Source organism: Miniopterus schreibersii, assembly GCF_964146895.1.
Source record: "Miniopterus schreibersii genome assembly, chromosome: 1".
Lineage (NCBI taxonomy): Eukaryota > Metazoa > Chordata > Mammalia > Chiroptera > Miniopteridae > Miniopterus > Miniopterus schreibersii.
The window spans coordinates 201,539,816-201,562,643 of record NC_138101.1 but is presented as its reverse complement, the minus strand read 5'-3'; the positions used below and the strand labels follow the sequence as shown (position 1 = coordinate 201,562,643).

Genomic DNA, 22,828 nt, shown 5'->3' with positions numbered 1-22,828 from the left:
AAGAGGAGCTTTTAAAAACAGAGGAACAGAGGAAAACAGTGCCAAGGAAGCAGAAGCTCCAGCCCGGCCAGCGTGGCTCAGCGGTTGAGCGTCGCCCCATGAACCAGGAGGTCAGGGTTCGATTCCCGGTCAGGGCACAGGCCCGGGTTGCGGGCTCGATCCCCAGCGGGGGGCGTGCAGGAGGCAGCCGATCAATGGCTCTCTCATCATTGATGTTTCCATCTCTCTCCCCCCCTCCCTCCCTCTCTCTGAAATCAATAAAAACATATTTTAAAAAAAAAAAACCAGGAGCAGCCGGATGGCCTGTCCTGCTCGGCCCTGGGCTGGCTGCTGGACACCCCTCCAGAGCCCCCGCTCGCGGCCCTACCTTCCTTCAGCAGGTCCGTGATGTCCGCCTGGTACCGGTTGCCCACACGGATCTCCCCTTTGTCGGCCAGCAGGGTCTTCTGCTGCGGGTCGTAGACGAGAGAGTAGAAGAAAAAGTCCTGGAAGACAGCACGGGACAGGTCAGCGCTGCACTGCGGGCCTCGCCCAGCCGCGGGCTCCACTGACTGGAGGTGACAGCAGGCGGAGATCGGGGAGGACACCAGCGTGACCGCGGCACTGGATGGCCACGTGCTCAGACCCTGCAGGGAACAGACTGACGCCAGGCCTACGGAGCCGGCCCGGGCTCTGGGCGACCAACACCCCCGTCGGCAGCATTTCTATCAGCAGCGAGTCTGAAAGCTAGTTTATAAAAGTGTTTAACGGCGAACCCAAGTCCCAAGACACATGGGAATGACCCTGACAGGTTCTGGGCACGTCCAGCAAGTTGTCAGGGGAGACGTACACAAGTGGAGTCACAGAATGTTCTGGACTTGGCGCCCAGAGCTGAGGGTGCAGCAGCCGGCCCGGCCCTGCCCGGTCACTCCAGCCGCACCCCAGCATCTCCTGCAGCCAGCTGTGTGACAGCCACGCTCGGCGCGCCCCTCCCGCCCTGCGGTCTGGCTGCAGCGAGTACGCAGCCCCCACCTCATCGGTCCAGCACCGTTGTGCAGGTTCCCCGTGTTTCCTGGAAGCAGCCCGAGTGGCTGGACTGTTCTGAGCAACAAGCCGGTGACCCAGGCCCGGGATGGGGGTCCCTGCCGGCCGCTTGCTCACCCTCCGGCCACCGACTGCAGCCTCAGCTCCTCTCATGACTCCTCCCTCTCCAGCAGCTTTTCCAGCCCCCCTCCCACCTGCGGTTTCCCTGAATTAATCGGCCCCATGGTGTGCCCCCCACCCCCGCAAGCGGCCCTGAGCATCCATGCCGAGCCTCCCTCCTGGCTGGAGTCCTGCTCACTGCGAATGCCCGTGAGGCCTGCCCGCCCGTGGCCTGCGCGGGGACAGCACCACACTAACCCTCGCCCAGGGTGGCCCAACCTTGGCAGGGAAGGCTGCCCTGCACCAGGGTCTCGGGGCACCTCTCTTCTCACTGTGTAAGATGAACGCTTCCCGAACACCTAGATGCCCCCACCCGGAGACACGCACAGGACCCTCCACACCAGGCCAGGGCCACTTCCACGCCCACCCCGACTGTGGCACGTGTGCTCACCAGAGTCGAATGGTTTCACAGCAGCCTCTTTGCTCACAAATGTCTCTCTGTCATTCCGTGTATGGCTGTCACTAAGGGGTCTCTCTAAACCACAGACAGTGCCCCCTACTCCCAGTGGGCTCATCCTGGGTCGGGGGGGCACTGCCCCTGTGCCCGGCGGCTTCCAGGTGATGCTGGTGCACAGAGCTTCCCGCATGGGGCCACCCACCCTGCCCCCATCCTGCCAGGCGGGCTGCCAGCTGCCTGCCCAGCCTGCTCTTCAGGACTCAGCTCAGGCACTGCCCCCTGCTGGCGGCCTCCTGGGGGCGGCCTCAGTGGTCGCTGCCCTCCCTGGACTGCAGTCTTGTCATCATGGGTCATCATCTGTGGCCTGGTCGTCACCCACCACGTCCCACTGAGCCCAAGACAGCCCGGCTCTGTGGCGGGGTGGACGTGGCCCAGGGCAGTGGTGCCCTACATGGTGACCTGTCCTGTAAGTTGCTGTCATGCCCCGGCCACCCTGACCCCATCCGGCCTCTTGGAACACAGGCTGCCCACTGGCCGTCTCTCACCAGGGTGAACTGCTCCCCAGGGACGCGGCTGTCTGGGGACACTGCTGGTGTCACACCTCAAGGGTGGGGGGCGGCCTACGGTGCACACGTCCCCGGTGCTTGTCTGAGGGACAAAGTCAGGCCCTCGGGCCTCAAGCCCGTGGCTGTGCTCATGGTTTTGATTTTATAAACCTGGAAAATCTTCTCACCCCGTCAACACTGCCCTGGGTGGACGCGGTGAGGGCTGGCGGTGGCTGCATGGCCAGCACGGGTTTGTCATTATTCCTGAGACCAGCAGTCCAGGGGCAGAAATGGGCCCAGCCCTGCCAGTCCTGGGCCCTAGGGGTGGAGGCCTGGAGAGGGGTGGAAGCCCCCCCACCAGCAGGACACCTGTCCCCGCAGCCGCCCCTCACCTCCCGCCCGGCAGCCGCCCCTCACCTCCCGCTCCAGGTAGGACTTGAGCGACTCGGTCTCGTTGAGCAGAGTGACGCTGCATTTCCCTCTGTGGGAGACACAGGGTGGGGGGGGGTCAGGGGAGAGGCCGCCTGGGCTGCCCTGCCCCCCATGGCCCCCAGCTACCTGATGTGGGTGGCGGGCAGGGACTCCAGCTGCCGCGAGAGGAACAGCTCCCGGTGCCGCAGCTGGTGCTTGAGCTTCTCGGGCAGGCCAACCATCTCGGGGTTCTCCATCTCCTCCTCGATCTCCCCTGCGGGGCAGGGCCATCAGCGGTCCCAAGGCCCCTGCCAACCGGGTAGGGGTGGGGAGGTCCCACGGGGCGGCAGAGCCCCCAGCCCCCGCAGAGGGCACCCTTACCTTCCTCGCCGTTGTCGGCCCCGGACCCAGTTTTGTAGCAGACAGACAGGGCTGGAGGGCAGAAGGTTGGACAGCGGGTTAGTGCTGCCCACGGGTGGCAGCCACGGGGGACAGGGAGGCCTCTGCTGTGGACACCCCAGCACACTCGGCCTGGGGTGGGGTGCCCCTGAGTGGAGGTCTGGGGCAGTACAGGGGGCCCGTGGGGCAACACCAGGGCAGGGACACGTGGAGCTCAGCCACCCAGGGCTGCCACCCCGTCAGCGTCCTGGGAGCCACCAGCCACACAGCTGAATCCCTGCCTTCTGTCCCAGGCACCCGAAGGTGGGGCACAGCGTGGCGCTTCCAGCTGCGGCCCCTCCCCCAGGGCTGGCGGGTGAGACCTGCCCGGAGACCGGTACCCATCCGGCCGCCGGCCCGCGGCCCTCTGCTGCCCCCCTGTGGTGGCTGCAGGGAGTCCTGGTGCCCTTGGCCTGCTCTGGGCAGTGCCCACACTGCTGGCCTCCTCCCCTCCCTGCCCACTCCTGGGGACCCCACGAGCACTCCCGGCCTGGGGATGTCACCAGCACCCGAACACCAGGCCTGTGATGGCACCGCTGGGCCAGGCAGTTTGGCAGGGAACTGGGGAGAGAAGCAGGCATCCTGGGCACCAGGGATGGTCCCCACGGGCAGACACAACCCGCACGGCCCCACGGCGGCTCCGAGACGCCCGCCCCGCCAGGGCTGTCAGCAGCGGTGAGGAGGGGCCCAAGGAACAGGTCTCCCAGGGCCACAGTTACGGCCTCAGGTGGCCTCCAGCCCCCAGGAGATGGGGAGATGTTCCCTGCAGCCCCCTCCCCAGCACGCCAAGCCCTACCTTGGGCCCTAACCCTCAGCCCCCAGAACTCAGGTGGTTAACCCAGGGCAGGTGGCCTGCGGCATAGAGACCCCTTCCCTAGGGACAAGTGGGCCCTGGCCCTGGGCTCAGGACTGGAGGACTCACTCCCAAGTCCCAGGAAGGCTCTGCTCCCCACACCCCAGCTCACCCCACGGATTCTGGGGGGTTCCGGGGAGGGCCTGTCACCTGGGCCTGAGGTTCCCTCCAGGGAAGGTCTCACTCAGGAGGGGGGCTCCGAGGGGGGTGTTGGTGTAAGTGTGAGGGGGTGTGGGGTGTGGACGTGGGTGGTGTGCATGTATTTATATGTATGTGTGTGAGAGAGCATGTGTGTGGGCATGTATGTTTGTGCATGTTGTATGTGTGTGTGTGTGGCAGAAAACGTGGCTACATCTGCTGTGGCCTGAGAAGGCTGTTTGGGTCCCCATGAGGGGGCTGAGCAGTGGCCTAGGAGACTCCACGAAGGGCTTTGTGCTGTGAGGTGGCCCAGGAGCACCCATCCTACAGTGGGGACTGGACACCCTGGAGGGGTGAGGCACCCAGGGGATCCTGTCTTTCAGGCCTTCAGATCTAGAGGAACCTTAGCAGCTGCTCTGACTGTGCAAAGGGCTCCCCTGGGTCGCCGCCCCTCCTGCCAGAAGGGCCCAGTGTCTTCACACACGTCCCGAGGCTGGGCTGGGCCCTGGCCGCAGCATGCTCACAGGGGACACACCGGAGACGGCCCCGCACTGAGGCAGGAGAGCTGGTGGCCTCGTGGGCCCCATCGCGTGACACGTGTTCCCTGCAGCTGCTTTCAGTCCACAGCATGGAACTTCCCGTGCACAGGGGCCGCCTGCGGGCAGGCCTCCGGGCGCAGCTCTCTGGGGACTCTGGTCCCAGGGGCTCTGCATGCACCTCAGGGCCAGGCCTGGGCTGGGCTGCTGCTCTCTGCCCAACCCACCAGCTCCAACGTGGGCCTTCTGGAAAACCTGCCCCTCCCACAGCGCCGGGTGCAGAACACCCACCAAGCTCCCTGTTGGAGCCCATGTGTTCCACCGGGTCCCCGCATGTCACCATGTGCCAAGGGGGTGAGGACTGTGGTTGCTCTGGGCTGGGCAGTGGACACAAGTGTGAAGATTCTCGGCCATCAATGCCCCAGGTCAACAGTGACGCCTGCCCCCCACCCCCACCAGGGCCACTCAGACCACAGGTCCACAGCCTGGCAGCCCACTCATCGAGGCCCCCACAGCATCCTCATGGCCAGGAGCAGGAACCAGCTTAGCTGACACCTGCAGGGCCAACCACTCCTCTGGACCACACAGCTTGTGGACCCTTGAGACCCTCAGCTGGGCTCTTTGCCTTGGCACCTGGAGGCCATAGAGGGTGGGCACAGGCTTTAGGGTTGGAGGTTCCCCCTCCAGCTCAGCTTTGTCATCCACCAGCGGATGCAGAGCTGCCTGCACCACAGGGACGCTGCAAAGCGCACAAGACGGCCAGAGAGAACAGGACCGAGGCCCAGGCCCACGGCCACTCCAGATGAGGCCAGAGAAGAACCCGCGGTTCCCTTGCACCTGCTGGGGCTCCACTGAGCTCGTCCACCTGGGCTTGGCACAGGGGCCCGTGCTGACCCCGGGCGCTGCTCAGGGCTCCTTCCCACCCAGGCTGCTGGGAACAGGGTCTCGGCTGTAACTGTGCACACCCTGGTGACATGAGTCAAGAGACGCTACCTGATGAACTCACAAGAGCTCAGGCTGGTTGGCCAGGGTGGCAGCACCACCAGGTGTCTGGGGGACCAGGGACAGTCACATTCCAGGCCCACTGGGAGACGTCGCCTGCACGGGCCGGACCTCCCAGCCCCAGGCTCAGCAGGACAGGCCACGGGAACCCGCCCGGACGCACGTCTGAGACACCGCAGGCGGCTGCTGCTCCTCTGGCCCCAGACACAAGGAGGGCACAGGGCAGCCCTGCCCTGAAGGAAAGGGTGTGGCCCGGCCCACCTGTCCGTGGTCGCCTGCCTGAGAGGACAGGCCGGCCGGGCACTGAGTGTGGGACAGTCCGTCAGAGTCAGGTCCCCCCAGACTTGGGTGTGAATGTAAACACAAAGGCAGGACCAGCAGCGCCCTGGGCCCCCACCCTGCCTGAGCCCAGGGCCCCACCCTCCCTGCTGTACCCAGGAAACAGCCCAACTGGGTTTGAAGTCTCAAAATCAATCATATAAGGAACAGAACTTCAGGCAGTGACACTCCCCAACCCCTTACAGGGGCCCACCTTCTTTTTTAAGCCTCACTTGAGGATATTTTTCCCGTTGATTTTTTTTTAGAGAGATTGGAAGTGAGCAGGAAAGGGGGGGAGAGAGAGAAACGTCGATGTGAGAGAGACGCACCGACTGGCTGTCTCCCGCAGGCACCCCAGCTGGGGCCGGGGACGGAACCTGCAACCCAGGTACATGCCCTTAACCAGGAATCAAGCCTGCGACCCTCCAGTGCACAGGCCGACGCTCTAACCACCGAGACACACGGGGGCAGGGCTACCAAGACCCACTTTTTAGAGAAGGGCAGGGGAAGGACACGCACAAGGACGTCACAGCGCTGCAGGGACTCCGGGGTAACCCCTGCCCAGCACCCGGGGAGGGGAGGGGCAGTGGGGTGGGCGAGCCTGGGAAGGGCACACTCACTGGCATGCTTGTCGGCCAGGGCGATGAGGGTGCTGGAGATGTCCCGCCTCCGGTAGAAGCACACCACCTTGGCCTCCACGTTCCCATTGGCCGTCTGCAACAGCAAGAGCGCGTCACCGAGGGCCAGCCAGGGCGCCCCCGCCCCCGGGGCCAGCAGTACCCAGGACCGGGACGCTCATGGACAGAAGCCCCCAGGTCTGCCCCGCTCCTCCCCTCCACCTACACCCCAGCCCCCCCCCCCACCGCCTCTGCCTCCTTGCCGTCCAGGGGCACCTTGGCTCCCGAGCCCCTCCCTCAGGCCTTGCTTGGGCCCAGAACCTGGCTGACACCTGGCCACCAGGAAGGTCAACGTGACCAGAGTTCAGCCAAACCTGCTCTACCTTCAGCCTGGGGAACCCCCACCCCTCCCGGCCTTGGCAGCTCCCAGAGGCGGCCAATGCAGGACAGGTGGCCGCTGGCTGGGTCACTCGCAGCACCAAACCCAGTGCCGGGGATCTGAGAGGCGCCCGGGGGCCCGGAGAGCCCTGTCCCAGCACTAGGGCAGAGCTGCTGCTCAACGCTCAGAGTTCAATAAACACGGGAGGCCAAAGGGCCCGGGCAGGCCGCTGGGTAAATGACCTCGCAGGGAGAACACAGCTTTTTCCAAAGGGAGCTTACGACATTTTTTATAATAACGCAAGAAACCTATCACAATCCTAACCTTTGCAGAATTTCCCGTACTAGCATTTATAACGTTGAACAAAACTATCTTTCAGGAAAGCGTTCGACTTTTAGTTCCTTAATCCATTAGGCCAGGAGTCCGTCAGTAAGTCAGGAGCGTCTCACGTCCGTGAGCGTCGACCGCGAGCGTGAACCCGGCTGCTTTATGAGACACGCGTGGTCCGGTGGTCAGACTCGTGAGCACCTGCAGCCACCAAAGGCCACGAGCCCTGGTCAGAAGTCTTGCCTGGAGAACACGGTGCTCGAACGGCGAGGGACACTCAGCGCTCGCCGCGACAGCACCTAGGAAGATGTCCGCTGTGGCCGCCGCAGTGTTTAATCCGGGTCACGATCAGCCCTCTGGGCAGCTTCAGCCATTTCCGGGCACTGGCGCCGGGGCGGAGGCGGAGTGTGGCCCTCACACGGTAACATCCGTGGGGTGCGGGGTGATGCACCCTCTTGGCTCCATGGGGCCCATCGTGCCCCGTCCCCAGCTGTGTCCCTGCCCGAGCACCAGAGGTTCCCGCCTGTCCTCTGGTCCGACAGTCCAGCCTGTGCCCAGCCTGGGTGGGACCCAGGAGGCCCAGACTCTAGAACCCGCCCTCCAAACAGTCCCCTTTCGGTGCTCTGCCCCGGACCCTGCAGCCTTGACCTTCACGCCTCCAATCTGTCTCCTCGATCTGCTTGGCCCCTCCCTGAGCTCGGGTCCCAAAGGACTCCTGGCAGAGCTGGGTCAGCTGCAGGGCCTCTGACCGCTGCCGGAGCACCCGGGGAGCCAGGCAGGGGCCGCAGAGCTCCAGGGCCAGGGTCCCGAGGGCCTCGCCACGGGCGCACGCGAGGCTGGGGAGTGGGCTCTCTGAGTGGGGTCCCCGAGCCCCCTTGAGGCCGGCTGCCCATCTCTCTGCCTCGTGTCCCTTTCTGAGAAGGTGGACCCCCCCTTCTAAACCGAACAGGTTTCCCACAATGCGGCTTCTGATCCCAGGACATCTTTCCTGGCGGCTCCTGCCGGTGGCAGGGTCCCGAGACACACAGGCTCCTGGGAGGCCTCCCGCCCGCCGCCCGGCTCCTCTCTGGGCCTCTCCTGGCGGCGTCACTGGCGGGCCCCGCCGCGGGGCCTCTGAGCCGCACAGAGCAGCGCCAGCCTGGCCCGGCCCCCTCCCCGTCCCCCAGGGTCTGTCCCGCGTCCCCGCCTGACCTCGCTGTTCTCCTGCCTCAGCCCCCCCCTTCCTTTCCTTTCCTTTCCAAACAGCAATTTTCTCTAGTATCGTAAAGATTTAAATTTCCACGGCAACAATGTAAACGCAACAGACGTCCAACCAAAGTTCTGAGAAAACTCGAAGGTTCCTTTGAAAGTTCACAAACGCCCGCGTCCTGGGGAGGGGGCACTGGGGCAGGCTGCCCGGCAGAGCCAGGAGGCTGGACAAGCAGCTGAGCAGGAGCCCCCAGGGCCCCAGGACAAGCTCCCGAAAGGAGGCCCCAGGGCAACCGGACAGGCCACCGGTTTTCTTCAAGAAACCTTGTTTCAGGATCGTTTTCAACGTACAGGAGAGGTCAGAGAGCCGACGCCCCTGCTCCTGGGCCCTAGGCACCGATGCACCCTCCGCGCCAGGGACCCGTTTTCACCTGGTGCCCTCGCTCAGCGGCGGGACCCTACCCAGGCTCCACGTGCCATGCGGTCCATCCGGGTCCTCAGACCTGTTTCAGATGCGCTGACACAATGGGGACCCGGGGGACCCCTGGCTGTCCCTGCCCGGGCGCCTGCGTCTTTCGGGACGTGGTTTTCGGGGGGATGAGCACCGGGAGGTGCGTCTCAGGCCCTGTCAGCTTGTCCCCTTCTCCACAATTCCTGCTACCTGGTGCTGGGCCCCCAGGACCTCCACTGTCTCTCCTGGTCTCTGTGTCTTTGTCCCAGTTTCTGGGAAGCGCCGAGTCTTTCTCTCCGTTTTTTATTTCTGCTCCTAACACGAAGCTTCACTCTAACCTCCTGAGCTGCTCTCGCCCCGGGCCTCCGGGCACCTCCACCTGTTCCTCCGGGGATGAGAGAGGTCTGTCTGCATTTAGTTTCTTCTGCTCGGGCATCGGCTCCTCTTCTTGGTCTGTCTTGACCAGTTTTCAGGTTAAAAGTTCCCCTGAGCCCCTCTCGCCTCTGGGTGTCCCGGGCTCTGCAGAGATGGGCGCTCACCGCCCTCCTGTCCGGCAGGTGCTGCCCGGGGGCCCCAGGGCCAAGGGGCCCCATTGGGAGCCACAAACCACCCCACTTCCAGCCCCACCACGCTCGGCTGGGCTGTGCCCAAGTGGGCCGAGTCCATTCTCCGGCAGGGACAGAGCCCACGGCCCCACTGCCTCCTGTGTTCCTGACCCGCACAGGCCCCAGTCATGCCCGCCGGTCCCCGCAGGGGAGCACCGTTCCCGCCACCCCACCCGTGGCGGAAGCCTCCCTGTCCAAAGCTCAGGGCGGGGCCTCCCCCATTCTCCTCTCCCGTGGGTGCAGCCCTGGTGCTGCTTTCCTGCTATTTTGGGGGGTCGCCATGGAGAGGAGAGGCGCGTGTTCAGTCCCACTGGCCCTCGCGCATCTAGAATCCTGCCAGGCCTGGGCTTCCGGGTGCCTCACAGACCTGATCGGTCAACGGGCGGGACTGCGCCCACGGGGAGGGTCATCAGCCCCACCCACGCGGAGGGACCGGAGGCAGAGGGAATGTAGTCACCTCGAGGCCCTGTGGCCCGGGCGCAGGGCGTGGCTTCGGAGGGTCTTTAGTTGGTCCCAGGAATCGTCCAGCCCAGACCCTCTCAACACTCCTGTTCTACTCAGGCCCCGCTGATCACACCCCTCAAGCGCGGCCACCAGGGACCCAGGTCTGGGCAGACGACCTTGGGGACGAAGCCACCAAAACATCTGAGCAGACAGTGCAGTGGCCAGTCCGCGCCCGCCCCCAAGGTCCCCTGCAAACAGGGCACCGAGGCTGGGGGCATGTCTTGTCTCGTGACCGCGGCCCCAGGGTGGAGCCACACGAAGGGTGGACACCCTGCTCCCCCGCCGCACATGCAGTCATTACACGCGTGCATATGGCGCGCACACACACGCACACGGGCACTACCTTGTTGAGCTCCTCGATTCTCCGGATCAGGTAGGGGTTGCTGGAGGAGTTCTCGAAGTAGACGTAGTCTGCGAACAGGCACAGAGAGAGCGTCACCCTGCCGCACGTCGCTGATATGGTCAAACCTCCCGCCACCCCCGGGGCCCGGGGAAGCCCTGGCCCCTTCCACGGCTCGCACCCTCAGATCTGGAACAGGGGGACAGGGAGGGGGCGAAGGCGTAACCAGGCCCACGTCCGTGGTGCTGGGTGGGGGCCAGATACGAGGTGGGAGGGGGACACCCCGGCGGGGCCTGCAGCCCTCCTGTCCCCTGCGTCCCGACACCAGCCGCCTCCAGGAGTCTGTCCTTTCTGGGGGGGGCAGGGCAGGAAGGACGGCCACGGGCACCGCCACCCCCACCCCCACACCACGTCAGTGAGCACACTGGGGCTGCCGGACCCCGCATCCCCCCACGCGGTCCCCCCAGCCTCCTCTCCAGGAAGAAAGGCAGTGAGCGGAGGCCGGGGCTTCCCGGGCAGACGGGTCCAGCAGAGATGCAGACGGTGCCGCCCGCCGAGTCCCCCAACCGTCCAGGGTACACAAACTTCCCCCACGACAAAGCACACAGGCCCCACGAGGGGAGGCGGGAGGCTCAGGACACCACGGGGCGACCGGGGGGCCGCCCAGCCAGTGCAGCGAAGCTCCCGGCAACCCCCCTCGCCGTCCCTGAGGAGCGCGGTCCCACCCCGGGCAGACAGCTCTACCGCAAACGGCTGCGCAGGGGGCTCACCGGAGCTGGAACCTGGTGGAAGCCTAGATGCGGCCCAAGTGCCAGCACTGGGCACCGAATTAAGCAAACTGCACTAAGGCCTGAAAATGCCCGAGGACCCAGCCCAGCCCTGTCGACAGGCAGGCAGGTCCTGGCTGGGCTGCCTGGACCCTGGGGAGGGGCCCCAGCCACGGACATGCACCTGCAGGCGAGCACCCGTGAGGACACACCTGAGGGGGCGCACCTGGGGGGCACAGGCTGGGACAGTGCTCCCAGGCTCTGCTGTTGCCCTGAGGACACAGCGGGAGCAGACAGGGCGCCCTCCCCGAGCTCCCAGGCCTGCGGGGGGTTGTCTCAGGTGTCGGCAACACCGAGCTCAGATCGCAGCGACGCCGTGGACGTGGGAAAACACCAGGAGTCGCTGAACGCGAAAGGGTTGAATTTAATCTCACGTAGGCTACGTCTCCGTAAAGTGGTTTTATAAAGAGGTCCCAGGCCAATCGCCGATGCTTTCGTCCTAAGAAACCGTCAGATAGAGTCAAGCAACCCTGAAGGAGTTGCTCACACGTCCCCACAAGCGGGGGACAGACCAGCGGCGAGTCTGCCCGGCGGCAGCCAAGCCAGGGAGAAGGGGCAGGGTGAGCGCGGGGCGAGGGGACCTGGGGGACCGACAGTCCCATGGCTGCGGAGGCGGTTCTGGGTCCGAGAGCCCACAGGAGCGCAGCCAGTCTCACAAGGGAATCAGGCCTCGGAAACGGACGGATCCGGACGAAAGAGGAAGCAGGAGGCCGCGCAGGTGCAGACAGGTGACAGGGCCGGGCGGGCCGGGCGAGACGAGCCACGTGCCCAACGTCAGGACCTGCAGGGAGGTCGCGGACCCCGCCGCCCGCCCTCCGCTGGCAGCCAGGGCAGGGAAACGGCTTCGTGCCAACAAATCCACCAGCCAGGACAAAAAGGACCCATCCCACCAAAGACGCGAGCGACCAACTCGCGCAGGTGCAACAGGCAGCTCAGCACCCGGATGAACGTCCTCGGCACCACCCAGAAAGGGACAGCCCGCCCGCCCACCGGCCCGCAGGGGGTCCCCCGCCCGGGGGAGATGAGCACCCATTCCAGCCCAGCCCTTCCGGAAAGCAGGGGGGACGGTCCCCAGCGGGCCCGAGGCCGCCTCCCGCCCAAACCCAGCCAGCGTCCGGCTCACGGCCCACCCGGTGACCAACTTCTCAAACATCAGCAGGCCAAGCCGGGGTTCCTCTGGGAACACAAGCTGGTCCGACACCGAGAACCACGTCAGCAGAACCAAGGAACCATCTCAGTAGAGGCAGAGGCCTGACGACACCCAACAATATTCCTCATGAAATTTAAAAAAAAAAATTTTTTTTTTTTAATCCTCAGCTGGGGATGTTTTTTCCGCTGCTTTTCGGGGAGCGTGGGAGGGAGGGAGACACCCAGATGTGAGGGGGACGCGTCACTGGCTGCCCCCTGGGGGATCGAGCCTGCAACCGAGGTGCGTGCCCTTGGCGGGAATCGAACCCGGGACCCTGAGGTCCGCGGGCCGATGCTCTAACTGCCGAGCCAAACCGGCCAGGGCCTGCCGGGCGAAGGCTCTTAAGCAAATGGGGACCACAGGGAACCTGAACCCGACGAGAGGCGCCTGTGACACGCCCATGGCGAGCTCACGCTCGGCGGGAAACGCGGAGGCTCCCAGGGGCACGCGGCGAGGAGTGGGCTCCGCAGGCCGCCTCCCACCAGCCCGGCCTCAGGATGTCGCCCCACGCGGAAGCCCCGCCTTTCCTGAGCCCGCGGGAGACAAGACGGCTGCTGCAAGAACTCGGAACACCCCCGATGGCGTCTCGCACGTCTAGGGGGCCTTACAGACCCAGGCTGCGCCCCGGCCAGCGTGGCTCGGCCGGCTGGGAGGCGTCCTGGCGCCGCGAGGTCTGGGGGTCGATGGGGGGGGAGGCGGCAGCTCTCACACCGACGTTTCTCTCCCTTCCTCTCTCTAAAAATCGACTGATTTTTTTTTTTGAGTGGCAGGAAAAATCCGCTTATTCCGACGAAAGGCTACGAGAATGACTCTTCTTTATTTATTTAAATTTATTTTTATTGTGGAGGGTATTACAGCTGTCCCCCCCCTTTGCCCAGCTCCCGCCCCACAATAAACTATTCTTTAAAAAAAAGAAAGAAAAACTTCAGAGTTCCGTGCAAAGACCCGTTTGCCGCAAGCTGCGAAACGCGGGTGCAGGTCCCAGGCGGCTCAGGGAGGCGCCGTCTGCGGGACGGAAGGTGACACGTGGCGTCACAGGCGCAAACACAGCACGGCCTATCCAGCCCTACCTACAAAACCGCAAACGAAACAGAGCTGAGCACAACTTTTGGTAACAATACTGGTCAACTAACGAGAAAAGCGAGTCATCTGGGAAGGCGGACGTCTGCTCCACGGGGCCCCGCCCGTCGAAACCAACCGCGCCGGCCGTGTGAGCGCCAGCGTGACGTGCTCCTCGGTGCCGCTCTGCGTCTTCCCACAAACGCTGCCACATCCGGCAGCTATCCACGGGCGCGGGGCCTTGAGCAGGGACGTATGCGGCCCGAAGGTACGTCAGGTGGTCAGATTTCCCTCCCGACGGGCGCCTGCCGCTCACGGGCAGGGACGGGCACAGCCCTGTGGCGTCATCGCCGGCACAGCCCAGAGCTCGGCCCCTGACCAAACTCCGCAGGGGACCCGCCTGGTAAGTCTTTGCTTACCTGGGGACGTGGCTCCAAGTAGGTGCTAACGCTGTGATCTGTGGCGGGGCCAGAGGTCAGCTTGACCTCTGAGAGGCTGGGCGCTGAGTGACTAAGGCCAGACACAGGCGGTCGGCCACGACGTGACCAGCCTTGGACGGACACCCTGGACAGAGGTAACGAGCGACACTTCCCGCATGCCGTGGCGGGCCCGTGGCGGGAGCGCGAGGCACTGTCCGCGACTCTGGGCTCCGCTGGTCGCACCGGGCCCCGTGTCAGGTCTCGGCTGACCGTGACTTGTTCCGGTCCCTCCCGAGAGCTGCCAAGCCTGGGGAGGTCCCGTGGCCCGAACCTACTGTAAGTGGGCAACGGGTCATCACGGTCGGCCGACGGGCAGGCGCCAGCTCCTCAGCGGCTCGGTGGGGTGAGAAACTAGAAACCCCGCCCCGGCCGGTGTGGCCCGTGGTTAGTGCTCCGGCCTGCGCACCAAAGGGTCGCAGGTTCGACTCCCAGCCAAGGGCACGTACCTGGGTTGCAGGTTCATCCCCAGCCCAGCCTGGCGGGTTCAGGAGACAATCGGTGTCTCTCCCACATCCCACCTTCTCTGAAATCACTGGGAAAACATCCCCGGTGGGGCCAACAAGGAGAAACGAGAGGCCTCTCTCACTCCTGCGCTGAGGCCCCTCAGGCACACCTGGAGCCAAGGTGGGAACGGCCCCTCCTGGCTTTTTGTTTAACTTGTGACATTTTTTTTTTTAAATATACATTTATTGATTTCAGAGAGAGAAACAGAAACATCCACGATGAGAGTCATCGATCCGCTGCCTCCTGGACGCCCCCGACTGGGGATCGAGCCCGCAACCCGGGCATGTGCCCTGACCAGGGATCAAACCCCGATCACCTGGATCCTGGGTCGATGCTCAACCGCTGAGCCACGCCCGGCCTGGCAACATTTTTGAAAAAACATTTTTATTGACTTTTAGTGAGAGAGGAAGGGAGAGGGGGAGAGGGAGAAACAGAAACATCAATGATGGGAGGGTCATTGATCGGCTGCCTCCTGCACGCTCCGGCTGGGGATCGAGCCCGCAGCCCGGGCCTGTGCCCTGACCGGGAATCAAACTGTGATCTCCTGGATCCTAGGTCGACGCTCGACCACTGAGCCGCACGGGCCAGGCCCCCTCCTGGTTTAACGTTTTCACAATAAGGAAGCTGCATGTAGCATCTGTGACTCAAACATTAGTGGTCACCAGGACTTCGCCACAGCGGAGTTCAGGGTAAGAGCTATTTTACGTAGTTTCCAGGCGAATCCGCAAAGGACGGCCATCGAGCTCGGGGACGGCGCCCAGGAGCGGGACTCCTCCTCCCCAAACCTGCCGTCTCGGCCCCGAGTTCAGAATCAGAGGATTCCTCGGCTGCTGCGCCTCAGGCCAGGAGGTCGGCTTCCGCTGCAGGTGCAAGTCCCAGAGCCAACGGCGGTTACGCTGCTGCGGACACACGGTCACTGAGTCGCAGCAGGTCCACCGTGGTCCGCGCGGGGCTGTGGGCTCCCACACCTCCCGCCCCGTGTGCCGTGAACGAGCCCCTCCTGCTCTGCAGGCGTCGCCGTCGTAACAGGCAGAGAAGCAGGACCAGCGGGAGCTGATGCGCATACGTGGACAGGATGTGAACACACGTGGGGACTTATGACGATCTCCCACCCGTGAGCTGGAGACCAGACAGCAGGTGATGGGCTCAGTCAGAGCGTGAAGACCGGACACCTGGAGGCCACTGGTGTCCGTCTGGAGGCCCAGAGGCTCGGGAACCACGAGCTGCACTGTCCCAGGCTGAGGACGTCCAGCTCAGACAAAGTGCCCGGCCCTCAGCCTCTCTGTGCCGCTCGGGCCCCCGACACCTGGGTGGTGGCGCCCACGCCGGACACAGGCGGGTCCTCCTCACGCGGCGCAACTCAAATGCCTGCCTCCTGGGGGGTCTGCAGACGCACCCAGAGGTCACGGGTCACATCGAGGCCGAGGCGGCAGCTCAGCTTCCCCTCCAGTCCCAGCCACGTCCTAGCAGGTTCCACTTCAGTTGGCACTAAATCGGTGGGTCCCAACCTCTCGGAAACTCTCTTGAACACTCGGTCCGTGCAGACAGCTCCCAGGCGCCTTCTTCACGAACGTGACTCAGCGCTTCAGCCTGGGGCGGACACGGGGCAGGACCAGGTGCGGGGGCCACCTCGCTGCGGCGGAGGGACCAGCCACTCGCCCCTGCGTCCGCGCCCAGGATGCTGCTCCTCCCTCAGCACCCATTTCCCGGGGGCTGCGACTGACCGTGACCCGCAAGGTCACCATCAGCACCCAGCTCCCCTCGCTCAGCGAGGGAGCGAGCGACTTGGGACGCTCCGCAGTGACACTGTCGTTTATTCTCGTGACGAAGGTCAGCTGCGGCGAGACACGTCCTTTCTGACCGTCAGCTGCTCACGCGTGGGAACGCTCCCTGTGGCGGCACCAGTGGGCCGGTGTCGGGCCGGCCCAGACGCTCCGCCACGCGCCGGGTCTTCACGAGTCCCGGTCCAGCCTCTGCTTTTCTGTGACAGGGACCCATGCACGGGGCCTAGACCACACGGGCGACCCGGCACACACGCTCTGAAGACGACCCCGCCGCGCGGCTGGGCCCGGAGACTCGAGTTCCAGGCGATTTGCACGTGTAAAGGATCTGTCCCTCGTTTGTCTAACCCACCGGAAAACGTAGGAGCCGTTCTGAGCTCACCAGCCACACGGACGGTCCGAGGACTCGGCAGCAGCGAGGACGCCGACTCCCCGCGCGGTCTGCGCTCACCTGACCACAATCCCAATCCGAGGCCACTGCCGCTCTTTCTGCTTTTTCCTGTAGAGGCCAACAGGCCAGCTCCGAGCCCCACAGGGGGACCAAGGCGGCGGGCAGGGCGGACGGTCCCGAGAAGGCAAGTCGGCGCCCTGCCACGCCCCCTGCACGGTCAGGTGAAGCCACAGTGACCGGGCACCGCACGAGGGCCACGCCGACCTCGGGGACGCTCGGGGCCAACGGACCGCCACAGAGATGTGCACACGGGGCCAGGACGGCTAGACGGAATCCATGGTAACGGGACAAACGGACATCTACAGGCAAAAAAACCCACAACACCCGGAATCCCAACCTTCTACCTCACACAAAAACCAGCCTGAAACGGATCCTGAACTTAAAAGCAAAACCCAAACCATAAAAATTCCACAGGAGGTCACGGGTTCGATTCCGTCAGGGCACACGCAGGGTTGTGGGCTGACCCCCAGCCGGGGGCGCGCAGGAGGCCGCCCACCAATGTTTCTCTCCCGCTCCCTTCCTCGCTCTAAAAATCAATAAAAACGTATTTTTAAAAAAGAACGTTTACCCGTCTTTTGAAAAATTTTACAAGAAAACAGGATAAAACCTTCGTGACCTCAGGTCAGGCACGTCCCGTAGACGCGCGAAACGCAGGTTATGAAAGTTTGCAAAACACGTACCTAAGAAAGGGCCGAACTCCAGAATATAACAGACGTCCTCACAACTCAGCAATAAGGAAACAAAGAACGCCCCCCAACAAGTGCTGGCGCGGGTGCGGGGAAAGGGGCCTCGCGCCCGGCCGGGGGCGGCAGGCGGGCGCAGCCTCCGCGGAAGGGAGCAGAGGCCTCGGAAAACTCAGCACGGACCTGCTTCATGGCCCGGCAAGCCCACTTCCGGGAATTTATCCAAAGAAACCCAGACACGAGTTCACAAGAACACAGGCGCCCCTGCGCTGGCCGCAGCCGACTCACAGGGCGCGATCCGCAGGCGACGGGTACAGCAGCTGTGGGGCAGCCCGGCCACCGTGGCGCAGCGGCTGAGCGGCAACCGACGAGCCAGGAGATCGCGGTTCGATTCCCGGTCAGGGCAGCTGACCTCACCGACGCTTCTCCCTCGGCCGTCCCCTCTACCCTCCCCCCCAAATCAATAACAGAAAACATTAAAAACACGCGAGCCCTGGCCAGGGGGCTCGGCCGCTCGGAATGTCACCCTGTGCGCCCGAAGGCTGCAGGTCTGATTCCCGGTCGGGGCACACGCCTAGGCCGTGGGGTCAGTCCCCGTGGGGGTGCGTAGGGGAAGCAACCCATCGAGATCTCTCTCCCCCTTCCTCTCGCTCTAAAAACAGTGGGGGGGACACATCCTCCGGCGAGGATTTTAAAAAATAAAACCCCCTGAGAAGACGCCCATCGCCACTTATCACCAGGGCAATGCAAACGGACGGCGGGTGGCACCCACACCCGGCAGGCCCCTGCGGACGGAAGCTGACCAGGTCGGCTGCCGCGGGCTCGGGGGAGCTGGGGGACCCAACCCTGCCCGAGGACCGTGAGGCTGCGGGAGCCGCTGGGGAAGGTAACGCGTCAGCTCCTCAACCAAACCCCCTTCCGCGGGAGACAGGGTCACCCCTCCGCACGGGAAGCGAGCACCGGTGCTGACGTCGGCTCTGGGCCCCCCGGGGGCTCAGGCCAGAGGGGGGCACCCACAGGCGGGGTCGCGGGTCCCTTACACAAAAGCGCTCCCAGGCCCTGGAATCAGGTCCCCAGCGGACAGGACTCGGCGGCAGCCTTGGCCCCGGACGTCCAGCCTGCAGGACGTGACACATGCCCCTTGTTCGTGAGCCACGAGGCCGTGGCACTGTCACACCGGCCCGCGGGGACAAGGACCCCACATGCCACTCCACCGCCGAATAAACTGTGGTCCACGCCGCGCGGACCCCGTCCACCCAGAGGGACCGCGGCGACTCGGGTCGGAACGGAACGTGCTGCGCTGTGACCGAGCCAGGTTTCCAGGGGGCACCTGGGTGAGGTTCCCCAGCAGGGAGGGCGCAGGAGCCCGGGCCCAGCAGGGGAAGGGTGGGGCTGGACTGCAGGCCACTAAGGCACACGGACTTGACCCTCTGCCCCTCGCAGGGAGCCGAGCACCTTAGGGGGATGATCTCCTAAGGCCGGGGGGGCCCCTGGGACGGCCAGTCCAATCGGAGGAATGGGACCCCGCGGGCCCAAGACACCTGGGATTGCAGGGGGCCCGGGGGGGGGCGGCATCCTGTGAGTCTGAGGAGCCCAGGGCAGGGCGCAGCCCCGGCAGCTACCCACCAGGCCCTCCCCAAGGGGCACACCCTGACATGGCAGCTGCACCCAGCCCGAGGCCCCCCACCCAGCCCAGGCCCAGCAGCCGTGAAGTCAGGGCAGCACCCCGGCCCGTCGGAGCCCAGGAAGGCTGTGCCAGTCCCATCAGAGGTGGGCCCACTGCTGCCCTGAAGACAGACAGGTGGGGGCAGCCACAGGGTGCAGGGGAAGAGGAGCCCCGACAGGACAGCACAGCACAGGACAGTTTAGAACCTGACTGGAGAAGGCACCCGGGTAGCGCAGGGGCCTGGGCAGAGGGCCCCAGGCGGTCCCTCCCAGGGAGTCCAAATGGGAGTGGGCACCCACCCACCCGTCCCTGGGGCGTGTCCAGCACCCGTGTCCCCCTCCCCGCGTCTGGACACCACACTGCAGGGGTGCAGGGGTGCCTGGACCCCCAGAGGTCCTGCCCTCGGATTCACTCCGCATCCCCGGAGACAGCTTCCCTTGAGCGAAAGGGCACAGTCCTGTCCGAGCCACAGGAGGCCTGGGGCGGCCCCCGCGGGCCACTTACAGGTCAGGAACTCCCTGCCCACGAGCGAGCGTCTCACCTGGTCCAAAGTTTAAAACACACAACAAAATGAAAGGAACCGGTGACAGCAGGGCAGGGACCGGTGACGTAACGAGAGCCCCAGGGCACAGGCCAGCGTGGGGAATGGGCCAGCACCGCCCGCCGCCCAGCACCGGCGCTCCTGTCGCCGTCTCGGGGTGCCCGTGTGCGTTACCCTCACCTGAGGACGCCCTCCCGCTGGTTTTTCAGAGACAGGGGGCGGGAGACGGGGGAGAAACCCCAACGTGAGAGGCACGCGCCCGGACCGCGGCCCGGAGCCTGCAACCGAGGTACAGGCCCCGGGCCGGGGTGGAACCCGAGGCCCTTCAGCCCGCCGGCTGGTGCTCTAACCACTGAGCACGCTGGCCAGGGCCAGAGCGTATTTTCAAAAGAGCAAATTACACAAAAGAATGGGTGTCAGTCTCACTGAATGGCAGGAAAAGGACAACACCTGAGGGAAGCGGCCACGGCCTGCCGCCGAAACCAGCGCGGACGCGCTGCGGCAGCCGAGACCCACGGGCACCTCTTGCATCCGGGGCGACCACAGGGGCTTGGCCGCCTGCCCAGGCCCCCGGCCGGACAGGCCCAGAGGAGCAGGGGTCGTGGGCCCTGACCCTGCCACCCCCGGCCCAGCCCCCCGCCCACCACGCTGGCAGCGGCCACGGACAGAAGGCCTCTGTCCACAGCCAGGTCACCTCCCTGGGAAGAGCCAGCCTGTCCCCGCCCAGGCTGACCCACTCCGCCGGGCGGGTCAGCTGGCACAGAGCTGCAGCCACGCCTTCGGCTGCCCAGACGTCATCCCAGGTAACTGACTTCTGCTAGGAACTCTCGGGCCTCAGTGCGTCCCACACGACACCTGGGAGACACGCGTGCTCAGAAACTGCGCCCCCAAACTGCAGTCTCGCCGGAGGCCTGGGCTGTCCTCTGGGAAGGCTGCTCTTAGGGTCCCAAGTGCAGACAACGGAGGGGTCCCTACGGTCTCCCCAGGCCAAGGCTGCCCGGGGAGGGCCCAACACCAGGCCACTCAGGGACAGAGGGGCCCGTCTTCCAGACGCCCCTCCCCAAGCTGCGCCTCCAACGGGATGCCGACCTCCAGCACCCCGACCTCCAGCACCCCGGGGCCCCGCCGGGACCACCAGCCCTGCCAGGACCCAGGGGCTGGGCTCGGGCGCCCGCCCGGAAACCCAGGCGAAAGGCCGTTTCTCCCACAGGGACGGGCGGGTTCTGAGCGGGGCCCGGGGTCCCGCCTGCGGAGCGCCACCCGGCACGGAGACGGGGGGCTCCGGGACACCCCAGAGGGGCACCTCCAGACTTGGGACCGGCCAGGCCCCCTGAAGGAGCCACCGGAGGACGGACGCTCGTCCACACGTCCAGGGAGCAGGCCCGGGAAGACCCGGCCGAGCTCTCAGCCGGACGGGACCCAGGGGAAGGGCTGCGGCCCACACCCGGGGGCTGCGGGGGGCCCGGGGGAGCCCCAGGCCTGGAGCCGGGGGACGGGGCAGCAGCCGCGCCTGGGGCTCAGCCCCTCTGCCCAGCCGGGGGCCCTGCACCCAGCACCCAGGCCCACGGGGGTGACTGGGGTGACCGGGGTGGCAGGGGACCGGCCAGGAGGGGCTCGGGCTGGGGACCCCGGGAGGGAGGGGGCGGGTGGGGACCCCGGGCCCTGCCACCTGTCAGCGGGAGCCGCCGGGGGGCGGGCGCTGCACAAAGGGCCCCGGGGTGACGGGCAGCACCCGAGGGGTGCAGGACGGGCCGAGGCTGGGCACCGGGCCGGGGGAGCAGGGCCCTGGGGCGGGGCGGGCTTCCGGGGAGCCCCCGGGGTGAAGCTCCCGCCCCGTGTCCCCGGCTGCTGAGCGGGGGGCAGGCCCCCCACCCGGCGCCGCCCGAGCGGGGGGGGGGCGACGCAGGTGCCACGTTACCCGGCGGGGGCGCGGGCGGGGGCCGGGGAGGGGGGACGGGGCCGGGGGGACGGGGCCGGGGGGGACGGGGACGGGGGGACAGGGACGGGGACGGGGCCGGGGCCGGGGCCGGGGGACCGGCGGGGCCGGGGGGACAGGGACGGGGCCGGGGCCGGGGCCGGGCGCGGGCTCCCTCCTCCCGGGCGGCCCGGCCGAGGCCCCGGCGGCACAAAGCGGGGCCGGGTGCGGGCCTCCCCACCCTGCAGGGCCCCCCGCGGCCTGGGCGGCGGGGAAAGTTTGGGGGCGCCGCGCGCAGGCCCCGAGGGAGCCCCGCGGAGGCCGCAGCCCGGGCCGGGGCTCCCGCCGCGAGGGCCCGGCGCCCCCACACCCGCGGGCCTGGGCGGGGCCCCGAGACCAGGCCCCCGGCGGCCGCACGCCCCGGGCCACGTGCGCGGGGGGCCGGCGCGCCCGCCCCGCAGGCGCCCCAACAGGTGGGCAGCGCCCCGCGCGGGGCCGGGCCCGGGGCGCGGGGATGGGCGGGGGCGCGATCGGGGCCGGCCGGGCCGCCTTACCTCCGACCCTGTACATGTTGGCGGCCATGTCCGCGGGCCCGGGGCGCGGGCGCCTGGAAAATGGAGGCGCGGGGCGGGCGGGGGCGCGGCGGGCGGTTTAAAGGGGCCGCTGCCGCCGCCGCCGCGCAGGGACCGAGGGCGGGAGAGGAAGAGGCGGGGCCTCGGCGGGGCCGCCCCCCCGTCCCCCGCCCCCCCGGTTCCCCGCCCGGTCCCCCGCCCCCCGCTGCTGGGCCCCCGCCCCTCGGGCCCCGCGTCCCCCCCCCGCCCCCACGCGGCCTCCCGGGCCCGCGGCCTGAGCCCCGCGGACTGGACTGGGGGGGGGGGGGCCGAGCCGGGAGCCCGCGGCCCAGCAGCGTCCAGGCCCCGGGGGGGGGGGGGGGCCGGCGCCCAGGGTCGTCCGGGAAGGACCCCGCGGGGCGCAGGGGGTGCACGCGGGGGTTGGGGGACGGGCTGAGGTGCAGGAGGGGGTACTGGGGTGATCATACTGCGGGTGACACTGAGGGGTGACACTGGGCGGTGATACTGGGGGGATGACACGGGGATGATATTGGGGGATGACACTGGGGGATGACACTGGGGGATGACACTGGGGGATGACACTGGGGGATGACACTGGGGGGTGACACTGGGGGGTGACACTGGGGGGATGATACTGGGGGATGATACTGGGGGGTGACACTGGGGGGTGACACTGGGGGGTGACACTGGGGGGTGACACGGGGGGGCGACACGGGGGGGCGACACTGGGGGGGCGACACTGGGGGGACGACACTGGGGGGACGACACTGGGGGACGACACTGGGGGGACGACACTGGGGGGACGACACTGGGGGGACGACACTGGGGGACGACACTGGGGGACGACACTGGGGGGAGACACTGGGGGGCGACACTGGGGGGCGACACTGGGGGGCGACACTGGGGGGGCGACACGGGGGGGCGACACGG

General features: G+C 66.5%; 1 protein-coding gene across 7 annotated transcripts in view; it reads right to left on the bottom strand.

The window, feature by feature from the left end:
* MTA1 (metastasis associated 1) overlaps positions 1 to 22,828 on the bottom strand; it is a 35,937-nt gene that overhangs the window by 9,993 nt on the left and 3,116 nt on the right. For 4 of the 7 annotated variants that reach the window (XR_013998217.1, XM_081128977.1, XM_081128978.1 and 1 more), the window contains exons 1-7: positions 21,881 to 21,980; positions 10,235 to 10,302; positions 6,441 to 6,534; positions 2,917 to 2,967; positions 2,683 to 2,809; positions 2,542 to 2,605; positions 368 to 485 (exon numbers count right to left, since the gene is read on the bottom strand). Coding sequence is in view for 4 of the 7 variants with exons in the window: in XM_081128977.1 (XP_080985103.1) it covers positions 368 to 485; positions 2,542 to 2,605; positions 2,683 to 2,809; positions 2,917 to 2,967; positions 6,441 to 6,534; positions 10,235 to 10,302; positions 21,881 to 21,908 (550 nt within the window). In the remaining 3 variants the exon portion in view is untranslated. Of the gene's footprint in view, positions 1 to 367; positions 486 to 2,541; positions 2,606 to 2,682; positions 2,810 to 2,916; positions 2,968 to 6,440; positions 6,535 to 10,234; positions 10,303 to 21,880; positions 21,995 to 22,828 lie in introns of those variants that run through there. The other 3 variants (XR_013998215.1, XM_081128976.1, XR_013998216.1) reach the window with 2 other exon arrangements.